The following is a 23686-nucleotide window of genomic DNA, read 5'->3' as shown; positions in this document are numbered from 1 at the left end:
GTGATAGTGCAAGAGATTGGGGTGGAGGTACTCATATACAACATATGCTTGTGTGAAGGTTATTCCTAGTTCTGCTAGTAGAATAAGCTACACAGAATTTTATTTGATTGTGTTGGACACCAACGATGAGCTTAACTTTTTATGAATCAGTCTCTCCACCACCATGGCCATAAGAGTAAGAAACTTGCCCAGCCCTGGAAGATGGCAGACTTCCTCTCATGTCACCCAGGATACTAACAGTGCCTTGTTCACCTGAGAAACCCAGCTTCACTCTTAAATCTACTCCCAGACAATCTGTGAAGCCCGGCTTTGCCTTCCTCTCTCCCCTCTCTTCCCTATTCCGATTTCCCATCCCCCAAAGTGTATGAATCCCCTTCGTGTTCATAGGTCATTGTAAGTAGATCCTGTGAGGTGCCAGTCACCTGCAAGACTCCCCAGCTCTCTGCTTCTTGGCACCCTACTTTCTTTCTTTGGTTTTAAAAAGGGGCCAGACAAAAAGAGTTTGAAGGAATATATTTACCTATTATAAAAATGATAGCTTTCTGTCTTCACTGGTTCTCATCCAGCCCAACTCAGTATCATTTGGGAAAATAAAATAAATGCCTCAGATGAAAGTACAACCTATTGTGATTTCTGTGTCCCGTGTGATGTAGGTCAGGTCTTGTTTACGCCGCTCCTCCAACTTAGCAGAATTACAAAGTAACCTTTAATAAAGTTTTGTCATGGCAATGGCTTCTTTTCCTAGTTGTGGCATGAAAAGGGAGCAAGCACTTGACCTCTTGGGCTCTATCTAGGATGCAGAGAGCAGCTCTGGAGTCCACTCACAAGTCACCCATCCTGTCCACACAACACTCTGTTGAGCAAATTGTGCAGTAGTTAAGGATGTCTGGCTTTACCACGTCTGTGGCTAGGTGGCTAACATCGTAGTGTTTCTGTTTTCTGCAGGCATGAAACCAGATTCAAGCAACGCATGCTAGAGCTGACAGACACGAACAACATTGCCTACTTATTTCTCTCAGCTGCCAACAGATGGCTGGAGGTCAGGACGGTACGTTCATTGTGTTCCAGACACTTGGTAGGATTAGCCTTCCACTGAGAGTCAGTACCGGCCTCCATTGTCTGGACTTTAAAATAGATCAGGTTTGTTTGTCTTCCAAATGAAATTTAACATATCACAGTGTTTTAGCCAGTCACAACGAAGTAGCCCCCAAGCAAAAATCATTCTGTGTTCATTATATTCTCTGAACTACCTCGGTTAGTAGGATAGTAAATATTTATATAACGTTGTTTTTTTAAAGAGAGAATTTGAAAAGTGACCACATACACTCATGTTCTTCACCGAGCCAGACAGCTGCAAGGGATGGTGACTTTCTTTGTTTTAAGCCAATGGAGGGTTATGTTAGTACAAAATGAAATGACTAAGTCATTGATTGCTGTCTTCTGTCCTATGTGACACATAGAAATAAGCACAGACTTTGGCACTCTATAAATGTCATATACCAGATTAATTTCTTCTAGTACCAGATCCCCTTCATTTATAAAATAGGAATAAAAACATGTATTCCATGGGTGTGTCACTAAAATAACAATGAAAATAGCATAATTGACCTAGTATGCTGTTCTAGCTTGATTTGTTGCTGTGATAAAATATCCTGTCAAAAGACATCTTAAAGGATAAAGGGGTTTATTTCAGCTTACAATTCCAGATTGCCATCCCTCATTTTGGGAAACTGAGGCAGGAACTTCAAATAGATAGTCCTATCACATGCACTGTCAAGTGTAGAAATAAATACATGCATATAAGCTCACTTACTTGCTGGTATGCAGCTTAATTTCTCCACTGTTGTACATTTCAGGACACCTGCCTAGGGACTGGTGCTGCTCACAGTGGCATAGGACTTTCCACCTCAATTCACTTAATTAAGAATGTTTTCCACAGACATGCCTATACAACTACCCAATGTAGACAATTCCTCCTTGAGATTCTGTTTCCAAGTGATCCCAGGTTGTGTCAAGCTGACAATTAAAGCTAAGTACCTTCTACTGTGTTTTGTTTCCCCATCAAGATGTAGATCTTCTTTTAAAACCCAATAACCAGAGGGGCAGATGATAATGGAAACTTGATGAGGTCAAAATGAAGGTACCCAAGTTCAAGACTGGTCTTAAAATAGATTGATATGGATTGACACAGAGTCTTGGACAAACTGTGTTTTCAGTTACTGTGATTTCTCACTAGTTGACAAAGACTCTTTACCACTGTGTTAGTGGGTATAGAGAGTTCACTGAGCCAGAAAACACAATTATGTCATACAAAACTTTGAAAGAAGCATTAGCTGTTGAAAAACCACTAAGCCATCTTTCACATGACTGTGAGGGTTGAAAAAATCAGGACAGAGTTGCTTAGGAATTACAGACAGCTAAAAGTTAAGTAAATTGTCACACAAAATCTATAATAAAACCTAAGCATTATTACCAGACCATCTAGACCAGCATTACTTATTTTAAGCTTCTGTTTGCTTTCTTCTTTTAAAAATTCCCATATTTCTCTAAGGGGAAGTATCATATATGAATAGTAGAACTAGCAAACTATCTCAGTGAGTAGATTTTCAGAACTATAAGGAAACAATGGCAGTAGTTGCCTGTGAGTCTGGTTTTCCTTAGCTAGGAGATCAGGCGTGACTTTAGGGGTGAGGCGTGACTTTAGGGGTGAGTCCGTTCTCCTTGGACTTGAGATGTCTAACTATGACCTCTGCCCTTTGCGGCACTTCCCAATGACAGGTTCAGAGACAAGTGCAAGACAAGAATCTTCATGCAAACCATATGCTCAGTTCTTAGAGCCAAAATAAGACATGAGACCCGAGACTGCCAAGAAAGAGGGCAGGGCAAGTTAGAAAAGGCAGCAGCCAGACTCTCAGTGGCTCAGTCTGACCCAGTGTTTCAGCCCCCGTGTGAAAGAGCAATCAAGTCTACCTGAGTATAAAAGAATTCAGTTTACCTGCAGCCTGAAGAAGAGATTCCATTTTGAATGGGAGTGGCCGACTCTGCTCTTCATTCCATGTTTCCTGACTCCTTCTGCGGTACAAAGACACAAGTAAAACACCCTCACACACAAAATAAGATAATTGAAAACAACATGCTGTAGTTCAAGAGCATATGTCACAGGTGGATTGTTGAATAAATTAAGCAGATGAATTCTATTGTGGAAAAAACTTACTTTCCTCACTTGCCTTCACTACTGTGGGCATCTGTGGTTGGCTCCTTATCACTGTCTCCACGTCAGCCTCAAAAACCTAGGTTTTCTGTCAGAAAAATGAACACTGGAATCAGGATCTTGGAGATGAGAGTGTAAGTTGTTCTCAGTCCCACAGCTAGATGTTTTGTAAATCCTCTGAGAGGGGGGAAAAAGTAAGGAAAGCCTTTATTTGGCTCAAAAAATCTGCATTGATCTTATCTGCACTGTTCATACAGCCCTTCCTGCCCCCTTATCACCCAGGGTCCAGGAAATCAGCATGAATGTCTGCTCTGAGTGAATATTCACCAGGTTCTCAGAACAGACCTAACTTGAGGCACAGAAGAAGGGCCTCTGCATTGGGCACTAATTACTCAGGCAGAGTTTCCCGAAGCCTCCAGGAGGACTAGGAACATTAATGCAGAAAAGGGAAAGCCTTATTTCAGCACTTCCCATGGCTTCCCCCACTCCATTTTCACTTCTTCCTTCTTGATTTTAGATCCTTTTCCCCTGACCCATTGCTGCTGGCAGAAAATCCCAATGAGAAGGAAGGAAGAGAAATCAGAGCTGATGGGATCATTGAATTGGGAAAGCTCCATCTAGCTTCAAATTTTGTCTAGTCAATTACTGGTGCTTGCTTCTTTCTCCATTCATGTTGAGTAAGAGTTCAGAAAACCCTGACACTGAGGAGATGGATCAATAGATATAGCACCACCACACACATCTGAAGGGCAGAGTTTGGATGCTGGAACTGCAGGTGTGGGGACTACCTGTCCCCCTGGCACTGGAGAGGCAGAGAAGGGATCTCCAGGCAAGCTAATTAGACTAGATGAGTTAGCAGGCTCCGGAGGACTCTGCCTCAGTAAACACACATGCCTACACACACACACACACACACACACACAGAGAGAGAGAGAGAGAGAGAGAGAGAGAGAGAGAGAGAGAGAGAGAGAGACCCACTTCACATGTACCACATATACACATGAAAAGAAAAAAGAAATAGAGTTAAGACCATCCAAGTTTCTATCTTCCCTTGGCTCTGTGGTTTCCTTGGGGAAGATTTCATCTTGCCTCCCACATTCACTTTCTGTTTGATTAGATTGGGCAAAGCATAATCAAGGCTTTAACACATCAAAAAGGGATGAATCTAAGGGATAAAGTAACTTGACTGGCAGACTAATAACAAAACTGCGGCCACCCTGCTTGCTTTGGCAGTGGGAGGAAGTGTTTTCCTATCAGTGTTGAGTGAAGTGGCCAGGATTCTGTGTGTCCCCAGGGCCTGGCCTTTGAACACAGCCTATGTCCTCCCATCAGCCCTCCATGTTAAACAATTCCAGTTCTCTGGCATTGGTGTTTCCATTTGCAAAAATTGTGTAAGTCTATCTACAGGCTGTGGTTCCAAGCTTTGTCACGCTGCATGCTGGATGGCTAAAAGAAAATTCTCATCAAGAAGCCAAAACAAACAAACAACAACCAAAAAAAAAAAAAAAAAAGTAGGCATGCCGTGCAAAAGTGCAAATGGTTAGTTAGTCTGTCTTCAGGCTGTTTGGTGAAACAGCATAGAGCTTTCTGTTGCCGGCTCCTGAGTAGACAGGCCTGCAATCACACTGCAATTTGAGTCCCTCATATCATTTCCCTGTTCCCAGTGCTAGCGAGGAGACACGGTTCTAAGGACTGCTTGGAGGACAGCAGAACCTGCCGTTTTCAGTTGCTACTGATTGCTTTTTCTCTGTTTTACAGAGAATTACAATTTTCATTATAAGCCTAAGTACAGATCAGTATCATGGATTCACTGAAATCGGACCAGAAGCTTCTCTCTGGGCAATGGGAATCAAGGACTTCTATTCTGGGAACATTGGCTTTACATGGTCAGGAGAGATCATAATTCGGGGTGGCTAGGGATCCAGCTCCATTGGTAAACAGCTTGCATTGGAAACACAAGGACCTGAGTTCAGCTCCCACTTCCTCTAGAACTGGTGTAAGAAGCCTGTTGTGGTGGTATCTCACCACTTGCTATCTCAGCACTGAGGATGGAGACAGGCAGATCCCCAAGCTCCCTGGCCAGGCAGCCTAGCCTACATGGTGAGTTCTAGACCCTGTCTTAAAACAAAGTGGGACAGCACCTGAGGAACAGTGCCTGAGGTTGAGCTCAGGCTTCCATCCACGTGCGCGCACACACACACACACACACACACACACACACACACACACACACACGTGAACACACCTGCATACACCTGTGCACCAAACATCACACACACAAAATTATAATTTGGTACTATACAGATGATTTAGTGTGGTTGGGCTCTCCCTTGAGAATGGGTAATTTGTGTTTATTTTATTTTATTCTTAAAAATTAAAAAAATTGTGTGTGTGTGTGTGTGTGTGTGTGTGTGTGTGTGTGTGTGTGTACATGTGAGTGAAGTGCTTACAGAGACCAGAAGAGGGCCTATGATCCCTGGAGCTAGAGTTATAAGTGGTTGTGAGTCACCATATGGGAGCCGGGAATTGAGCAGCAAGTGCTCTTAGCCACTGAGCCATCTCTCCAGCCTCTTTGTGAATCTTTTTAGAAAAGATGTTATAAAATTTATGAACATACCACATCATGTTGAAACTATGAATTTTACATAGAGTGCTTAGGGGGAAAGTCTATCAGTATAAATGATTTCAAAGTGCATGGGAACTTGGCATTTGCAAACCCTAGAAGAAGGGTCTAGACTAGATGGGGTCTGCATTCTCTGTTATCACTTCAAGCAAAGGGAAGGAGAGAGGGCTGACTGACTGGGATGTGGTAAGCTGTTAGCAATGGCTGTGGAAGAGAGGGCTGACTGATTGGTAAGCTGTTAGCAATGGCTGTGGAAGAGAGAGCTGACTGATTGGTAAGCTGTTAGCAATGGCTGTATCAGAAGCAGCAATCAAAGAGGGTTTTGCCACTCAGTGAAGTTTACTGCCTGGAGAGGTTTGCTTTATTCTTTTTAAAAATTCCTTTATAACTATTATGGGACTTGATTTAGAACTACATCTTAGTGCATGTTTTGACCTCCAGTGTTTTATGATGCACACAGGTTTTTAAAGCTTGCTTCAAACATTTGGAAATTATTCAGAACTAAAAACAATTTCAATTTCCAGGGGTAGGGAAACATAACTATGACTTTGTTCCCTTTAATGTTTTTGTGTATTAGGTATAATTTCTAGTTTTCACAGAGAAATTTAGAGTCAGAGGCATCTACATTAGTTATCTAAGCTCAATAGCTACTAACTGGCAAAGCCAGCATTTGAAGTCTCTGATGTCAAGGCTGGACTTGTGGTCAGCTCTGCAGCAGCAGGGTGTTTGTAACTGTTTGATACATGTACCAGTGTGCACAGGGAGCTACTGGAGGCACTCCCTTCTTTGACTTTAGCACATTAAATATTTCATTGTTATTATTGAGGTCTTATCCAGTGGGTAGATGTTTTATAGAGGGGACTGGAGCTCTCTCTAGCCACAGAAGGAATTTTCCAATTGGCTGTGACTTATGATCAGGAAAAGACCAGCATCTGAAAGTCTTCCTGTCTCTAGAACAAGTGACACATGGACTCAATAGGGCAGAAAAGTCTTCCATACATTTGGGAAATGGGATTAGAAAGGATGTGAGGAGATGGGCTGATGTGATTTAGTGGAATCCGAGGCTGGCCTTTGTGAATTTATTTTTCTAAGTTTTGCAAAAGGGCTTATCATTGAGTCATAGAAAAGGCTGGAGCTTTACAATGTGCACATACTTGTAACTTATGAGCAAACTCGGCCCTTTCGTCATCTACATGATCTGCAAATCTCATGTCCCAGACATAAACACAGTTGGGAAAATGTTCATCTCCAGAGCCCAACAGGCACCTGAAGCTCATTTCTGCAAGGGCCTTGTTCTGACAAACAGGGTCTATGGTAACCTTTACACAAGCCTATGTGAAGTCTAAGCTAGAAATAGTTGTTTGTCAAAAAAGCATGTACATGGAAAGATGGGGGACTAGACCTGATCCTGGCTGTGACAGCAACGACAGCTTCTCTTCAGGTAACCCATATCCCTCCCCTGAGAGATTCAATGACACTCTTGATTCCAACCTCCATGTCCCAAGTCTTCCTCACTCCACCTCTGACAAACCATTCATCTGAAACTTGACTGGACATTCATGCAGCGGTGTGCTTTTCACTGACTGATCAATCTCTCCAAGTTAGTTGACATCCTCGGTTTAACAATTGTGGAATCTTCACACCTTGTCACTTGTCTCCTTCTTTCCAGGACTACTTGGGAGCTTGCATTGTCCTCACAGCATCCATTGCATCCATTCGTGGATCTTCCAGTTCTGGACTAGTGGGTTTGGGTCTTCTGTATGCCCTCACGGTAGGTATTGATGAAAATATCTTTCTTTCCATGCAATGCTGGAGGAACTTTCCACAATAATTATCACTTCTATTTCAAGGACAATAGTGAAATTTGAAATTTATAGCATGTTATTTACACATCATAGAAGATTTGAGCCTAAAGCTAACGTTTTGGGACAGCTTAGATTAGTTTCTTTCCTTTTCACTTTAAAGATTTTATTTATTTTTAATTATGTGTATTGTGTGCATGTGTACCTGTGCATGTGTGCATACACAGATGCAGGTGCTCACAGAAGCCAGAATGTCAGATCCTGTAGAGCTGGAGCTACAGGCAGTTGCGAACCACCCAAAAGGAGTGCTGTTGACCACCCCCCCCCTCTGCAAGAGTGTCCTATACCCTTGACTTGTTGAACCCTCTCTCCTGTGTCTTTTCTCTTGTCTTTTGTATATGTTTATATGTGTGAACAGGGTATGTATAAGTGTGTTCACTTTTGCCTCTGGAGATCAGTGGTTGATGTCAACTGTCTTCCTCTGTCACTACTTTTTGAGAAAATGTCTCTCACTGAACCTGGAGATTGCTGATTTGGCTAGACCAGCTGGCTAACAAGCTGCAGGAATTTTCCTGCCTCTTCCTCTCCAGTGCTGAAGTTAAAGACTTACACAACCACACCCAGCTTTTTAAATGGGTTCTAGGGGATCTAAACCTATGCCTTCATGCTTGTAAGACAGGCTCTTTGCAGACTGAAGCATTTCCAGGTCCCTTAGATTCTTTTCTGACATTGATACTAGTTTCTAAAAGTTTCTCAAATCCCACAGGCATCCTGTTGCTGGGGTTGTTTGAAATCCCTGTCTTGTGCTGTTTACATCCCAACTGGGGCACTAAAATGGACATGAATATCAATGAGACTGGTGTGTACATGAGTGGAGTCCATTCTCCACTGCAGGGGAATCGGAGAGCAGTCCATGGAATAGAGGCATGAGAGAACTTTGAAGAACACACACCTTCTCTGCTGATGTCCCCTGCTGTCTGCTAACCTGCCGTACCATGTGATGGATACTGCATAGGTCATTCTGTCCCCAGATGTTCCGTGACCATAAGAATTGCTTACTTATTTTAAATGTGACCATTTTTGTCACCTGATACAGATAACCAATTATTTGAATTGGGTTGTGAGGAACTTGGCTGACTTGGAGGTCCAGATGGGTGCAGTGAAGAAAGTGAACAGTTTCTTGACTATGGAGTCTGAGAACTACGAAGGCACCATGGGTACTGTGAACACGACTGTTCTGGGGACCTTACGTTTGCTGTGCTTTGTCACTTTCATACAAGAGAATCCCTTCTCGTCTCAATTTACACTCCTCTCTCCCTTTGCTTCCTACTTTTCTTTATTTATTCACTTGTGTATGTATCTTTGGAGTTTAGGTTTGTGAGACATGTTAAGTCTATGTAACCCAGGCTGACCTTAAACTCAAGATTCTCCTATCTCAGTCTTCTGAGTGCTGGCAGTATGTATGCACACACTACACCCCCTCTTGTATTGATATTAGCAGCTGAGAATAAGCAAAAATTTAGTCTTGGATACAAGTAGACTCTAAGTAGACAATATTTAATACTATTTAGAAAGAATTGCAAGTGTATTAGCACCTTATTGCAGTGTGTTCTCTTTCTTATAGTTTTGTTAACTTAAACATCAAGAAACCTGAAAGTACTAAACAAGATTCTTAATTCTATTAGAATAACTGTCAGGAAAATTGATGATAAACACAGTATGACCTTCCTTAGATGCAAATCTCATCAGAATTTATTGTTTTGCCTAAGTCATTCAGCGGCTTTCTAGCTGGTAAAGTATGTGATCCCAGTTATAACCGAGACTGCTGAGTGATGCTTGCCATCTGCCCAGTCCCATTTCTAACCTACCCACATATTTCTTAGACACAGTAGCATGATACAGTTCTCTTTTGCTTTTGTTCTTCTCTTACACATATTTGAATTCAGTTCCCTAAGATTCATCTCAAGAACTGCTTTTACTTCAAGTCCCCCTGGATGACCCAAGTCTCCACCTTCGGTGCTCCCAGAGTGCTTTGCTTACCGCCCCACTGTCCACTTAGAACTGCAGATACTGACTTCTTGCCTGCCTCCTAGGAACACAGCAAGCCTTGCCTTTTATCTTCAAATAACAGATACTCTCACATTAGAAGCCTCAGGAGTTTGAGGATCCACTCACATGTACATCAATTCACAAATGAACTATCTTTACTTAGCTTGAATAGTATTGAATGCTGGGATGCCAAAGAGATGGGATGATGTTAATGCCCCCCCCCACACACAGAAGTTAATATTGTACCACACAAGAAAGACAGGAAAGCAGGATGGCAGTAGTTAGATAAGTGCAGGGAATCAGCAGAAGTGGAAGGCCATTGAGACAAGGAAGTTTGGGTGAGGAATGGTCACAGCACACTGTACATCTATGTGAAAGTTTCAAAACCTAAACTTGAAAGAAAGAAAATAACAAAAAACTTAAAATTCTCAATCAACATTGTTCACTCTGAATGTGATTTAAATTTAAAAAATAAGCTATCATAGTTTGTTTCAGTATTACAATGAATTTAGGGAAATCTCACACACACACACACACACACACACACACACACACACACACACACACATGCATTGTCAAAGCAATTCCTGGAAAGTATACACATTTAAATGTGTGTTTCTTTCTTCATCTATGTCTTAACTACTGTTGTCTATTCTACTACCCCCAGATCCCTCTCAAGTCCCAGAACACTGGCCACAGGAAGGTGAGATCAAGATTCATGATCTCTGTGTCAGATATGAAAATAATCTGAAGCCTGTCCTGAAACACGTCAAGGCTTACATCAAACCTGGGCAGAAGGTATGGGATTCACTACTGTCTGAATTGTGTGTTGGACATAAATCTCTGGTGGAGCCCCCATTACCATGTGAGCATCTCCCCATCACCACGTGAGCACCCGATCACCATGTCAGCACCCACCACAGGTGTCCAGATCCAGACTCACATTCCACATATGCTGTGGACAAAATTATCTGCATGAAAAAGGAGGGGAGAGAGGGGATTGAAGCAGGACACCAAATGCTCCCTAAGTTATTCTGCCCTTCATTATTAGCACCTTGTCAAGATCAGAATGGTCAACATCAGGCACACTGTTTAAAATTTCTGATTTCTGGCTTAGAGCTGTACTAGATATCTCCTCCATGACCTTTGCTTCCATTCTAGATCTGCTCTGACTCAACTTCTTTTAATTCCTATTTTTGAAAGATTATGTGTGGGGAGAGTGGACTCATTCTTATTAACCCATCTCTGCTCAGCAAAAACTGAGCTCTTACATAAAGGTCCAACTATAAATTGATGCAGAAATGAAGCCAGGAACAGGAAACAACACAGCCACATTTAAATAAAAATCAGGATGCAATCATTAGTTTGGTGAGGACTTCATTTTATCATAATTCATGAGATCTAAGCAGAAAATTGTGATGCAATTATCTGAGCGAATTTGTACTTTTTCCATGATACCTTGATGAAGCTAAAAACACCTCGACACCTTGCATGCCTTTGTCTGATCTCGACTGCCCCTGCCCTTCTCAGGTGGGCATCTGTGGTCGCACCGGCAGTGGGAAGTCCTCCTTATCTCTGGCGTTCTTCAGAATGGTCGACATATTTGATGGTGAGTTGTTAACTAAGTTGTATGTCAGCCAGGTGGACTTTTGTGGCTCAGTGTGTCAAGGTGCTTGCCACCAAGACTGACAACCTGGATTGACTGACCTACAGAGTGGAAAGAGACAACTGACTCCCACAGGTTGTCCTCTGACTTTCACACACACTAAAAAAAGAAAATATTTTAAAAATAATAGAGCCAAGTCAATTTACCTAATTCTGTGAAAATAAACAGCAAATGTCTCTCTGAACTTTGTATCCTGCACGTGGGCGGAGGCAGGTACCCCAAAGATAACAGGAGAACATAGAATTGGGAGAATAAAACGATATTCCCAAACGAAGGCCTAGTGACAGCTGCCAGCAGGTTGTAATAAACTTAGACTGAACACAGTCACCACAGCAAGGTGAGATCGACAGATGGAGGTGAGATTTTGAGAGGACCACAGCGTGCACCATAGAAAGCAGAAGGGGGAGAGTAAACTCGGTGGCTTAGGAAGCATCCACCACTAAGTTGGTTAGTGGCTCGTCCATTCCATGATGGGCAATGCCCTCCGCAGAGTTTGTGTCTCCGGGCAATTACAGGGCCAAGACAACTGACAGCCCTCATTACAAAACCGTGACTATGGCTGTGACTATGGCTGAGTTTATCTGATTAGCCTGATCTTCAGGCATCGGCGAAGGTGATTTTGGGGCACCCTCTGGGAACCAGAACTAACTTGATGCCTTGTCAGTAGCATCATCCCTGATGCTCATCTTCCCACTTAATCTCACCTTCCTTGCTTCTGCAAGAGGAAGCCCTTGCTTGCTACTAACTGGGCTGTAGCTGACATTCTGAGTCCATCTTGTTTGTCTCACAAGGAACATTGTCTTTGCATGACAAGATGAGGAAATGAATCTCTCAGGTAAAGGGGACACGAGGAATGTGCAGTCCTGTAAGTCTACAGACAGTACCAGCTACCTCGGTGACATCTGATTTCATGTCAGAACTTGCTTTCCTATTCATAATATGTTGTGCTGTTCATCCCAGCAGTGGGTGACAGGCCAAAAGCTTTGTCTTCAGGAAACTTGAATGTGTGGAGCTAGACAATAAAAAATAAGTAAACACATACAGGATGTCTGATTCCAACAAACCCTACAAAGCAAAATGAAACAGGAAAGGAAGGTAAAGGCATTCTAGAAGAAAGGGGACCCAAAGAGGGGAAAGTGATTTGTGTTTGCCCGGCCAACTATGAACAGTAACAGAACATTCCTTCAGGGGAAAGTATATCAGAAAGACAATTTTCCCCAGAAGTGTACATTTTTGTCAGGGACAGATGTTTCTGGTACTTAAATGGGAAGCTTTGTATTCTGTGTTTCAACCTAGAACTTGGAAAAAATCTTTTATTAATTCATTCACTGGTGGGACTGGGCACTGAGCCCAGGGCCTCCTGGCCAAGCAATGGTGGGAGAGAGTAGGGAAGAACAAATTTAATTATTAAATGAATGAAAATCTCTCTCATGAGTTTGCTACATGTCTGCAGAATTTGTTTTTCTGTAACAGGGAAGATAGTCATTGATGGGATAGACATTTCCAAACTGCCTCTGCACACACTGCGCTCTAGACTGTCCATCATTCTCCAGGACCCGATCCTGTTCAGTGGCTCCATCAGGTGAGTGTGCTAATCTGAGGACTTCATCAAGATGATCAAGTCGAGCATACTGCCCCACAGCTGGAGTAGGAACTCCTGGGTGTGCTAGCCTAGACATATGCTTTGAGCTCTTTCCTGTTTGAGTCTATAAAGTCCGCAGTGACTGGCAACATTTAAGGCACCTGCCTGATTCCTGTGTGTCTGTCCTGGGTTCAGCAGATAATGTAGACTATCTCTATCTGCCTCCCTGCCTCTCACAACTTTTATTTTCCTCTCAAATCACTTGGACAAAGCAACTCCAGAGGTCTCTGCCCTGGTTTGTTGTTTCAGTTTAAAAAAAAAAAAAGTAAACTGGAGATATTCACTCTCCTAGTAGTTGCTTTTAATATACTGTCTGATTGAATCCTCAGAATATGCTTTGAGGTCATATTATTATCCCCATGTTACAAATGATTATTTTGAAACTCAAAGCTGTTGTGTCTTTCTCAAGTTCATAGTCCAAGTAAGTGGTAGAATTGCCATCCAGTAGCAGACTGTCTGAGTCCAAGGTCTACCCCGACAGCTACTAGATCATTAGGGGAGGTATGAGTGTGCATGTGTGGCTTTATTTTTTGTTTCATTTTGTTTTGATTTTTGTCTCTCTCTCTCTCTCTTGATTCCCTCTCCTGTCACCTAATTACAAAGAAGTGTTTGCTACCTCTATTCAAGAATTATTATTTATATTAGAGAAAAAATGTATGGAATGTCACTCATTATTCACCTGTAAGATTTCTTTATTTGAAAGTTCGAGTGGCCCAGCCTTAGACAAAGAACTATAGGTAACTAAAGAATGTTGAGAGTGGGATAAATTGTCTTCCCTAGGGAAGAGCACATCAATTAGTTATCCAATATGAAGTGGTCATCCCTGAAAACATATACATGCAAGTAACATTATAGGGACTGAGCAGGTTGTATTTATATATTTCTCTTATACATACATACAATCAAAGAAATATAGGTCATGAATTAGAGATAGAAGCAGGGCTGTATGTGAATGTTGGCAGAGGGAAGGGAAGGGGAGAAATTATGTAATTATATTTTCATTTCAAAAATTGAAAACGTTCTTTAAAACGGTCTAGATGCATCAAGTTACTTAGCAGTATTGTATCAACTTGTACCTCTGATACACTCTGAATATTTCTGTTGTGTATTATATATTCCCACACAGACTTGTGGTGTGTTTAGCATCAGTTCTATGGGATACTGACTAGACAATATTCTGGTAATACTAAGCATAATATAGATCCGGGTAATAATATTGGTCATACTGTATTATGTATGCAAATGCACCTAGTAATGTAAAAAAACTTCTAGGCTAACATTGAAGGTCATTCATACAGTCATGGATTTTGTGCTTGCTCTGAACTGAACCCTGTTTTGGTGTTGAATATATCATCTCATGTTTATTATTAACTGATAAACAGAGTTGTTTCCTTACAGGTTTAACTTGGATCCTGAGTGCAAGTGCACAGATGACAGGCTCTGGGAGGCTCTAGAAATTGCCCAGCTGAAGAATATGGTTAAATCTCTGCCAGGAGGTTTAGGTACAGCTACAACTGACTCCAATGTCTCTAGTTCCATGCTCGGGAGAACTGCATCATCCTAGTGCCATTTTTATTTTAAAATTATTTATTTTTATTTATGTGTATGTGTTTGTACCTGTTTGTCTGTATGTGTATCATGTGTGTGCAGTGTCCGTGAAGACCAGAAGAGGACATTAGATTGGAGATACAGGAGGTTGTGAGCCATCATGTGGGTGCTGGAAAGGAAACACAGGTTCTCTGCAAAAGAGCAGCTAGTGCCCTTAACTGCTGAGCCATCTCAGCTATCATCTGTGTTTGTTTGTGTGTTTGTTTGAATAAAGTTACAGTAGTAGTGAAGATACATTGATAAAAACAAACCCAACCCTCATCCACTGGGAAAGTACAGATTAATGGGGTGAAAGAGAAGTGGAATTGGGGTTGGAATATTCTATTTCTTCTCAAGGCCTACTACACATCAGATAAACATGACCTTGTACAAACCACTTGATCTCCCTAGGCCACAGCTAGGTAAGTTACACAATCTTCTGGGAGAACTAGATTAAATAATTCAACAGTTCCCAAGGCCTTCTGGTCTTGCAAGTATCTAGCAGTATTTCTTGACTTAGCTGTTGGGACACAGTTCTCCATATGTTGTCAAAAATAAGATGAGCAGCATCCTCTTCACTCTGCCTCTTAGGAGGCCATCTCTTCAATAGCATACCACGCCAGTCACGCACATGCCATGTTCTTCCTGACTCCCCTCCCACTAAAAGTTACTTACTATTGTTAGTGAGCCTCTTGCTTACCCTGCCTCAGATGCCACTGTCACTGAAGGCGGGGAGAACTTCAGCGTCGGGCAGAGGCAGCTGTTCTGCCTGGCCAGGGCCTTCGTGAGGAAGAGCAGTATACTCATCATGGATGAGGCGACAGCCTCCATTGACATGGCCACGGTGAGTTTGCGCCTCGGCTCTGAAAAACAATGTGTCGGAGATGTGTTTGGCTGGGTGTGTTCTTCTGACTGGGTTCGGAATCCTCAATGCTGTTGTTGCAAATGATTCCCCAACCATCTCCTTGATCAACCAAAAGGGGTTTCTCTTATCAAGACTTACTTTTAAAAATATATACTAGTAGTAGAGACTCACAAAAAACAAACTTAGCCCTCATCCACTGGGAGACCACAGATTAGCTGGATGGTCTAATAACAGAAAGAGAAGCAGAATTAAGGTAGGAATATTCTATTTCTTCTTAAACCCTACTGCACACTGGCTAAATGTGACGCTAGACAAGCCACTTGGTCTCTTAACCTCTCCTTAACCCTTTCATTTTATATGAATTCAGACAGCTAACACTGTTAAGAAGAAATGAGAAATAAGCACCAGACACCTATTTGTATACATAACACACACACACACACACACACACACACACACACACACACACACACACATTTGTATTGTTAAAATTAATAATGACTTGAATTAAGAATGGCCTTCTCCATGTACTCACGGCAAAGGCCAGAGTCTTTACACTTCTAACTCCATGCTGCCTTCCTGCTGCTCACTTCAGATTGGGTGAAATTACCCCCAAATAAAGCCACTTCAAGATTGTTAAGAACCAACCTTATATGATCCGGTAATAATATTGGTCATATTGTATTATGTATGCAAATGCTCCTAGTAATGTAAAAAACTTTCATGCTGACATTGAAGGTCATTCATACAGTCATCACTAAAGTATGGATTTTGTGCTTGCTCTGAACTGAGCCTTGTTCTGGTGTTGAATATATCATCTCGTGTTTATTATTAACTGATAAACAGAGTTGTTTCCTTACAGGTTTAACTTGGATCCTGAGTACAAGTGCATAGATGACAGGCTCCTTCTCTCCTTCCTGCCCTCTACTCCAGCTTTCTAAGACAGAGTCTCACTATGTAATCCTGGCTGGCCTGAAAGTCACTATCATACCCAAGCTGGCCTCAAGTTTGCAGCCCTCCTGCCTCTGCCTCCTTAGAGCTAGGGTTACAAGCACAAACCGCTATGCCTGACTTCACATCTTTTTTTTTTCTTTTTTTGTCTTTTAAGACTAATCAAAGTACATTACCAAGCTTTGTGACTTCACAATTCACAATAGTATAAAAATAACAAAAGGCCTATGGTCGGAAGTAACACAAATTGGTATTCATCAGCCATGTTCAAGGACATCTGCATCAGCATAGTGGAGAGCAGGAGAGGAAGTAAGAATTCATGACTCAAACACCAGCAAGCAACCTGAATGGGATATATGGGTAACCGGATTTTCCTTGAGGAGGAGTGAGATGGACTCTTCACCCACAACACTTTCAAATACAATGATAATCATAGTTTGTGATGTGAAGAAAAGTGTTTTTTTTTTTCTTAAACATTCTTTATGGGTCAAAAATCCAAATTTTGGCATGGACTTTAGTTTCTCTTTGCTTGCTAAGCCAATGTTTAGCACCAGGATAGGGTCTGATTAACTTCGGTCATATACTGCCTGTGGTCTAATAAGCAAACGCATCCATGCTCCTGCGCTTCGTTTTCCTCTTTGAGTTCCTGGCAATGGATCTGTCAGCCAGATCAACCACTGAGCTTTCCTTTTCAGTTAGCATACAAACAGATGAGTTTTACCATGACACTTGCACACCTAAATGCCACCACTGTACTTCCTCCTTATTCTCCCCCGCCCCCCGACTGCTGTTACCACCCCACACTTCCTTCTCCTTTGAAATAGTCTTCCCTTCTGCTTTCAAGCCACATGTATCCCATTACTCCCTACCCCCATGCCTTAAGATCTTCCCCAGGAGCCACAGACCTGCGCAGCAGTGATGAGCACACTCTGCCCTAGCAGAGGACCTGAGTTAGGTTCCCAGCATCCATGTCAGCCAGCTCAGAACCACCTGTAACTCCTGTTTCAGGGACTTTGGTGCCCTTTCTGGCTTCTGTGGGTGCCTGCACACTCCCAAGGTAAAAACACACAAGGCATACACAAGGATAAAATTGTTTTAAATAAATTTTTTAAAAGATTTTTATTTATTTATTTATGATGTATACAGAAGAGGGCACCAGATCTCATTACAGATGGTTGTGAGCCACCCTGTGGTTGCTGGGAATTGAACTCAGGACCTCTGGAAGAGCAGTCGGTGCTCTTAACCTCTGAGCCATCTCTCCAGCCCTTAAATACATTTTTTTTAAAGAAAGATTTCTTCCTCCCTTTCCACTTACGACTGCTGAGTTTTCTTGCATTTTGAAGACATTTCCAAAAGCCAGCTGACTACTAGCTATACTTCCTTGTCAACACCACAGAAGACTTGGAGTCAGCATGCTCAGAAGGAACTGGGCAGCGGAGTATTGATCTTGGGGTATAAAATATTTTGTCAAGAGAAAGTAGGCTCCTGAAAATTGAAACTTCTCTTTTCCTTTTGGCAGGAAAACATTTTGCAGAAAGTAGTAATGACAGCCTTCGCAGACCGCACAGTTGTGACCATAGCTGTAAGTGACATGTGTGGGATCACTTCCTTCCTCATTCTGTAGCTTTGGTTATAAGGGTCTTTGTGCTTTAAGTTTGAGGAGGTGAAATATATTGATGTTGAATTGTGTATTTCTCTCCTGTTTCATGTCATACACATCATTTATTTTCAATGACATCATCTGAAATGTAAGGACACCAACTGATAAGTGTTAATGCTAATTTCCAGCAGCATGGTAGTTTTCAGAAAGTTCCTAAATTCCATTACCAATTTAGCTAATATTTGTATATAATTTCTCCTAATTTACCCATTTTTAAGTAGAAGACAATGAGATGCCATGGCATGGGAAGATGGGAAGGTAGGGTCCCTACATTAGGTGAGTCACTTAGCCCCCATTGGCTTGCTTGCAAGAGTGTTAGCTTTTCTGTCTCCTCCTCATTGTGTTTGGTCCGATCTTTGCTCTCATTGCAGCCCACTGAAGACCTTATTTAATGAGACCTCATCTACTTTCCTTCTCGCTGATTCTCTTCTCTCTCCACTTCTCTCTCCTCCAGCACCGTGTCTCCTCCATTGTGGATGCAGGCCTTGTTTTAGTCTTTTCTGAGGGTATTTTAGTCGAGTGTGACACTGGTCCAAACTTGCTGGAACACAAGAATGGCCTCTTTTCTACTCTGGTGATGACCAACAAGTAGCCCAGCGTGATGTGCTCCTCCACGTGTCTCATTCTCTGGTAGATGGCTTAGCTGACTCTCCTGAGTACCCCAGAGCTGAGGCTGTGATTGAAAGGATTGCTGGGGGAAAAACTAACCATGGGGATGACCGTGCAAGTCAGCTTGACCAAGTGCTTGCACCGTGTGTGATACTGACTGAGGAGCATGCTTATGTTCTCAAAGACAGCATTTAAGAAATAGGAAGCAGATTCCCTCTGTCCTGAGGATCAGCTGATTTGGGGCTCTTTTCTAGTAACTTTTTAAAATGCCATGTGTTACCTGCCCAAAGAAGGTTTTAATTTATGTGATTGCTCAGTGCAATTGCTGAGAACCTGAGCTGTTGAGGAGCCCTTTACTACTTTGGGGGGAAGCCACTTTCTGAAGTGCATCTTCCTCAAGCTCCAGGAAATGACTTCCCATGAGGCTCAGGTAAAGGAAGCCCCACTTTCTCTGACTTTCCTGATAAGCTCTGTGGTTCCTCCTTCTTGATGGGGGGGGGGGGGGCAGCCTCACAAGTTCATTCTCACCACAGTAAATGACCTAAGAGGCTAGACAACCAACTGCTTCTTGAACATGGTTCAAGAGTTGTCTCACTAGAGACATGTAGGGAGAATTCCATGTTGCTCCTTTGTGAGTGGGAGGAGAAAGGAATGCCAGACCCTTGGTAACTCAGAGACCAAATCTCTGCTCTGCATGAAGCATGGTGGTGGTGGTGGGCAGTCCGATGAAGTCTTTCTCTTGAAGATTACTTGATTACAATTTGTATCTTTAATGCAAAGTTACATTCTTTTACCTGATTTCTAACTGTATTTGTGGAATACTTTTCACTATGCACACCCAGTGTGGAGGTCATTAAACTCCCAGCATCCCCCAACTAAAGGTCACAGGGATGAGGCATCACTAGGAGACTCTGGAGAAGCCCATTCTACACAAGTGGCTCATTGATGATAGACCAGCACCTCACTTGTCATAGGCTCCTTCCAGAATGATCGACAGCTCTGCTAAGATTTATTTTCTTTCTCAGCCTAAAAGCTCCCCATTATCTTGGTCAACTGCCACTGAAACATAAAATATCTTTTAAAAATACATGATTTTCTGGCTTCTTAGAAGGAGCCATCACATTCCAAATTAGTTCCTGGTGTTTATTTATGGAAAAAATTTATTCCTCACCCTCAATTGAATAACTTCTCTGGAGCATTTTGAAATTTTCTTCAACACTAACTGACCCCACACTTTCCCCACAACAACAAAAAGTAATGTGAATTAATGGAATAAACATGAACTATATTTATTTTTGTTGGCTAAGATTTTTCAATGTTTTTATTACTTTAGTAAACATTATTTTTAACTATTATAAAAGCCAAATTCTTTTTTAAGCACCTCTGATATGGCTATTGAAGAAATAATATTTTTCTGGAAAGCAAATGCATTAATAGTTATAAGGCAATTTGCTATATCTATTTCTTCCAGATGTATGGGGGTGCACATGGCTCTGGTCTTTTCTCAAAGATGAATATTGCCCACCAACCTCTGGAAAATTCCTAAAAATAGCTGTAGGTGACTATAAGACCTTGAGAGTGGCTGGTAGCTCTTGGGAGTCACTGCATGTCTAAAGTACATGATGCATCTCAAACAGCAAGAACAGAAAATGGAGAAGGACTCGTGTGTGTGTGTGTGTGTGTGTGTGTGTGTGTATACTAGAGTTGCTTCCAACTGCTTGTTGTTGTTTTTAAAATGTGTCTCCCAGCAAATTTAAAACTGCATGAGCCTGGCTTTAGATTTTTATGATATAGGCTGATCTCAGCAAGAATAAAGACCACCAAGAGTTTTCCTTCGAAACCATCAAGAGAATTCCTAACAGCAGCTGACATTTATCATTGTTTATGTGTACCTGAAAAGGTGTGCGGTTTCCACACAAATTCTCTAACACTGTGCCGGAAGACAGGGCGATTGCTACCATCGTTGTGCAGGTACAAAGCTGCAGCACCCATGGTTAGGATGCTGATGGAGATTGCACAGGTTACAGGTGTGGAAACTGGAATGTAAACTGGTCTGACATCACAGCCTGCTCACACACATCATGACAACACTCATCATGGTTGGCAAACTTCCCCCGAGGCATGGCAGGATGAAAATACCTTGCCCTCTGTTGCTAGCAAACTTGTCTCAGTGATGATCCGATAATGATTGTCCTGTTAATTATCTGGATCATCTCTATTTTTCTTGATCTGTCTGAACCCTAATGATATCTCTGATAAAATGGAGCAAGGGGAGACCCACTGCTGAAGAACATTTTGATGATTCCCAAATGTGTGGTGCACTTAACATAGGACATATGTCAGATAAATGGCAGTTTTTATTATTACTATTAAATAACACCAAGGCCCCTCTTCCAAGAGGCCACATGGGAAGTGAGCCAGTGAGTGACATTGATCTCCACCAAATAAGAGAGCACCATCAGTACACCTGAATAACACATTCAAATGCTGAACACCAGAATCAACTTCCCCAGGTGGGATTTGCCAGACCTGAATCTCTCAGGGTCCTTCTCATTGTGTGTTAATCCAGGGATTTAGTGGGCTCACACATGAGATAACTGTAATCAAGCATAAAATTTAACCCAACTGGTTGACAATGGCTTCCTTCAGCATTTCATGGAGACACACTTAGTGTGCATAGTTGTCAGGTTTAGTCAAACCATGACACCACTAGCTGCATTTAAGTTAAGACAGAGTAGACACAGTTAACTACATTGGTTGGCATTTAGAAGTATATAAATAAATTAATTAATTAATACAAGAAAAGAGTATTTCTTGGCATACCCAAATTAAGAAGCAACTATGCATGACCAGTCTGTGAAATATCCATATTCCTTGTTTTGGCTCATAAATCCATATTCATAACTAATGTTGCTGTTTTTCCTATTCACACAGCACCGAGTTCACACCATTCTGACTGCAGATCTGGTCATCGTGATGAAGCGAGGGAACATTTTGGAATACGACACCCCAGAAAGCCTCTTGGCCCAGGAAGATGGAGTGTTTGCCTCATTTGTTCGTGCAGACATGTGAAGGGATGCCTTGCAGTCCTACCCGGATTTAAATGCCTGTAGTCAGCACATCTGAGGGAACATCACCTTGGCCTTCACAGGGCAGCACCATAAACTTCAGCAGATTTTTGTATGAAAGTTGAGGTTTCTGTTTCCTGTTTTGGCTTTACAGTTTCCTGAGAGACACTTCTTGTAGTTCATCATTGGGCTATTTTTCTAATGATCAGGCCGGGTTAGAATAGCAGGCTATGTTAGAACATGCAAGTAAATCAGTTTGAGTTAAGTCTGGTCAATGTCTGTCAAACACAGGGCTTGAGATGAATAATCTGCATTACCACACTCTTCCCAGGAGGGCTAACCTTGCCTCACTGTTGGGATGCCCATGTAGGAAGAGAGTAAAAGAAATTCATTTTGTAACAAAATACTCAAGTTCATGATCTACCTTAGGAGAATATTTTCTATGCTTGTTTTTTTACTTTACCCCTTTTTAATAATTTCTCGTCACCAAGAATTATGCATTTTTGGTACCTCTGTACAGCCAACCTCTTACAAGAGAAAGATTATAACATGAGGTTACATTGTATCTGTTGTCATTTTCCTCTGTCCAGTAAGGAGAAAGTTCAAGTTAGGTTCAGTCCTCTAGCAATAGGACAGTTAAGCTTTCTGGAGTTTAATTCTTTATTAGCCAAGTAATGTCTCTGAACCCTGAAGGGCTATATTATTCAGAACTCAAAAGAATAAAGGTAAATGGCCTTATCCATCACACACACACACACACACACACACACACACACACACACACACACACACATGCCACACCTTAGGCTAATCTTGGCAAGTGCACATTCCTCAAGGTTACCAAATATTCCCTACAATACATTTCTGTGGGAGGGTTGCATAAATAGTGAGTTTTTATTTCTACTTGGCAGATTTCACCTGTAGACATTGATGACACACATGTAACCATTTATCCTGTTCTAATTTTAGTGCACAAGAGTGTACCAGAAATCTGCAGGGTATTAGTGTCCTGTTTCACTTAAATGCTAGTAAATGAAGTCGAACTTACTGAACATTAGCTTCCCTGTTATTCTAGCTACCACAGTTTCTGTAACTCTTGCCCATATGATACAAGCATTATTAAGTTTCATGTAAGGGTTTTCACATATTGCAAGACCTCAAAGACACGTAATTGATGAGAACTGTATTTGTTTCAAGACTTAAAATTCTTGTGCATCAGGATATATCAAGTTGTCTTCATAGATGCAGAACCATAATGTAAGAAGTTCATAATGATGGACAAAAATGATCTGGATTACTTTGCTTAAATCACCACCTCTTGTCCCACACATAAGACTTCATTAGGAGAAAATAATAGTATTATCTGCAAAAATCCAGTAGGTCACAGTCATTATCAATTAATTCAATCTCAAAAGTACTTCATAAAAATTGACTAAACTACTAAAATACTGCTCATTTGAAAAATTCTGTTGGGGCTGAATATTCATGATGTTTGTTACCAAGTCACATCTTCTTCTCACGTAGAAAAGTTTGCCTATAGACAAAGTCCCTTCAGATGTAAAACTACACTATCCTGTACACAAGTGAGTATCTATAGGTTATTCTTTACTACTCCTTGTTATGTTTATTCTATTTATTCTCAGTATATTAAATTTGTTTATTATGTATACTGTATGTTTACTCTCTATAGTACATGAAAACATATTGGCTTATCTTACATAATAAACTAGTCTTTTTGTTTACTCAATTACAGCAGGTGACTTTTCTTCTGCAGACAGTTCCATTGCATGTTAACCAGTCAATAGATATGAGTCAACATACTTCCCAGACAATACCTGGTCTGCCTGTCTTCATGATTTCCAAGAGCCATAAATGTGTACCATCACTTTATAAACAGAACCCAGGGTTGTTTCCATTGAGTAGACCAGCTCAATAGCTTTCTTCTTCTTCTTC

The 23686-nt window shown here is 41.6% G+C and overlaps 1 protein-coding gene across 5 annotated transcripts in view; it reads left to right on the top strand.

Annotated features, from left to right (window-relative positions):
- Abcc9 (ATP binding cassette subfamily C member 9) overlaps window positions 1-23480 on the top strand; it is a 117575-nt gene extending 94095 nt beyond the window's left edge. For 4 of the 5 annotated variants that reach the window (XM_036182183.1, XM_036182182.1, XM_036182180.1 and 1 more), the window contains exons 31-40: window positions 946-1048; window positions 7504-7605; window positions 8733-8853; window positions 10353-10483; window positions 11216-11294; window positions 12825-12933; window positions 14392-14495; window positions 15291-15424; window positions 17916-17978; window positions 21600-23480. In XM_036182183.1, coding sequence (XP_036038076.1) covers window positions 946-1048; window positions 7504-7605; window positions 8733-8853; window positions 10353-10483; window positions 11216-11294; window positions 12825-12933; window positions 14392-14495; window positions 15291-15424; window positions 17916-17978; window positions 21600-21737 — 1084 coding nt within the window. In that variant the 3' untranslated portion in view covers window positions 21738-23480. The remainder of the gene's footprint in view (window positions 1-945; window positions 1049-7503; window positions 7606-8732; window positions 8854-10352; window positions 10484-11215; window positions 11295-12824; window positions 12934-14391; window positions 14496-15290; window positions 15425-17915; window positions 17979-21599) is intronic. The other variant, XM_036182184.1, reaches the window with a different exon arrangement.
- The last annotated feature ends 206 nt before the right edge of the window (window positions 23481-23686 follow it).

This window comes from Onychomys torridus, chromosome 3 (assembly GCF_903995425.1).
Source record: "Onychomys torridus chromosome 3, mOncTor1.1, whole genome shotgun sequence".
NCBI classification, from domain to species: Eukaryota; Metazoa; Chordata; class Mammalia; order Rodentia; family Cricetidae; genus Onychomys; species Onychomys torridus.
This window is presented reverse-complemented; position numbering and strand designations above follow the sequence as displayed.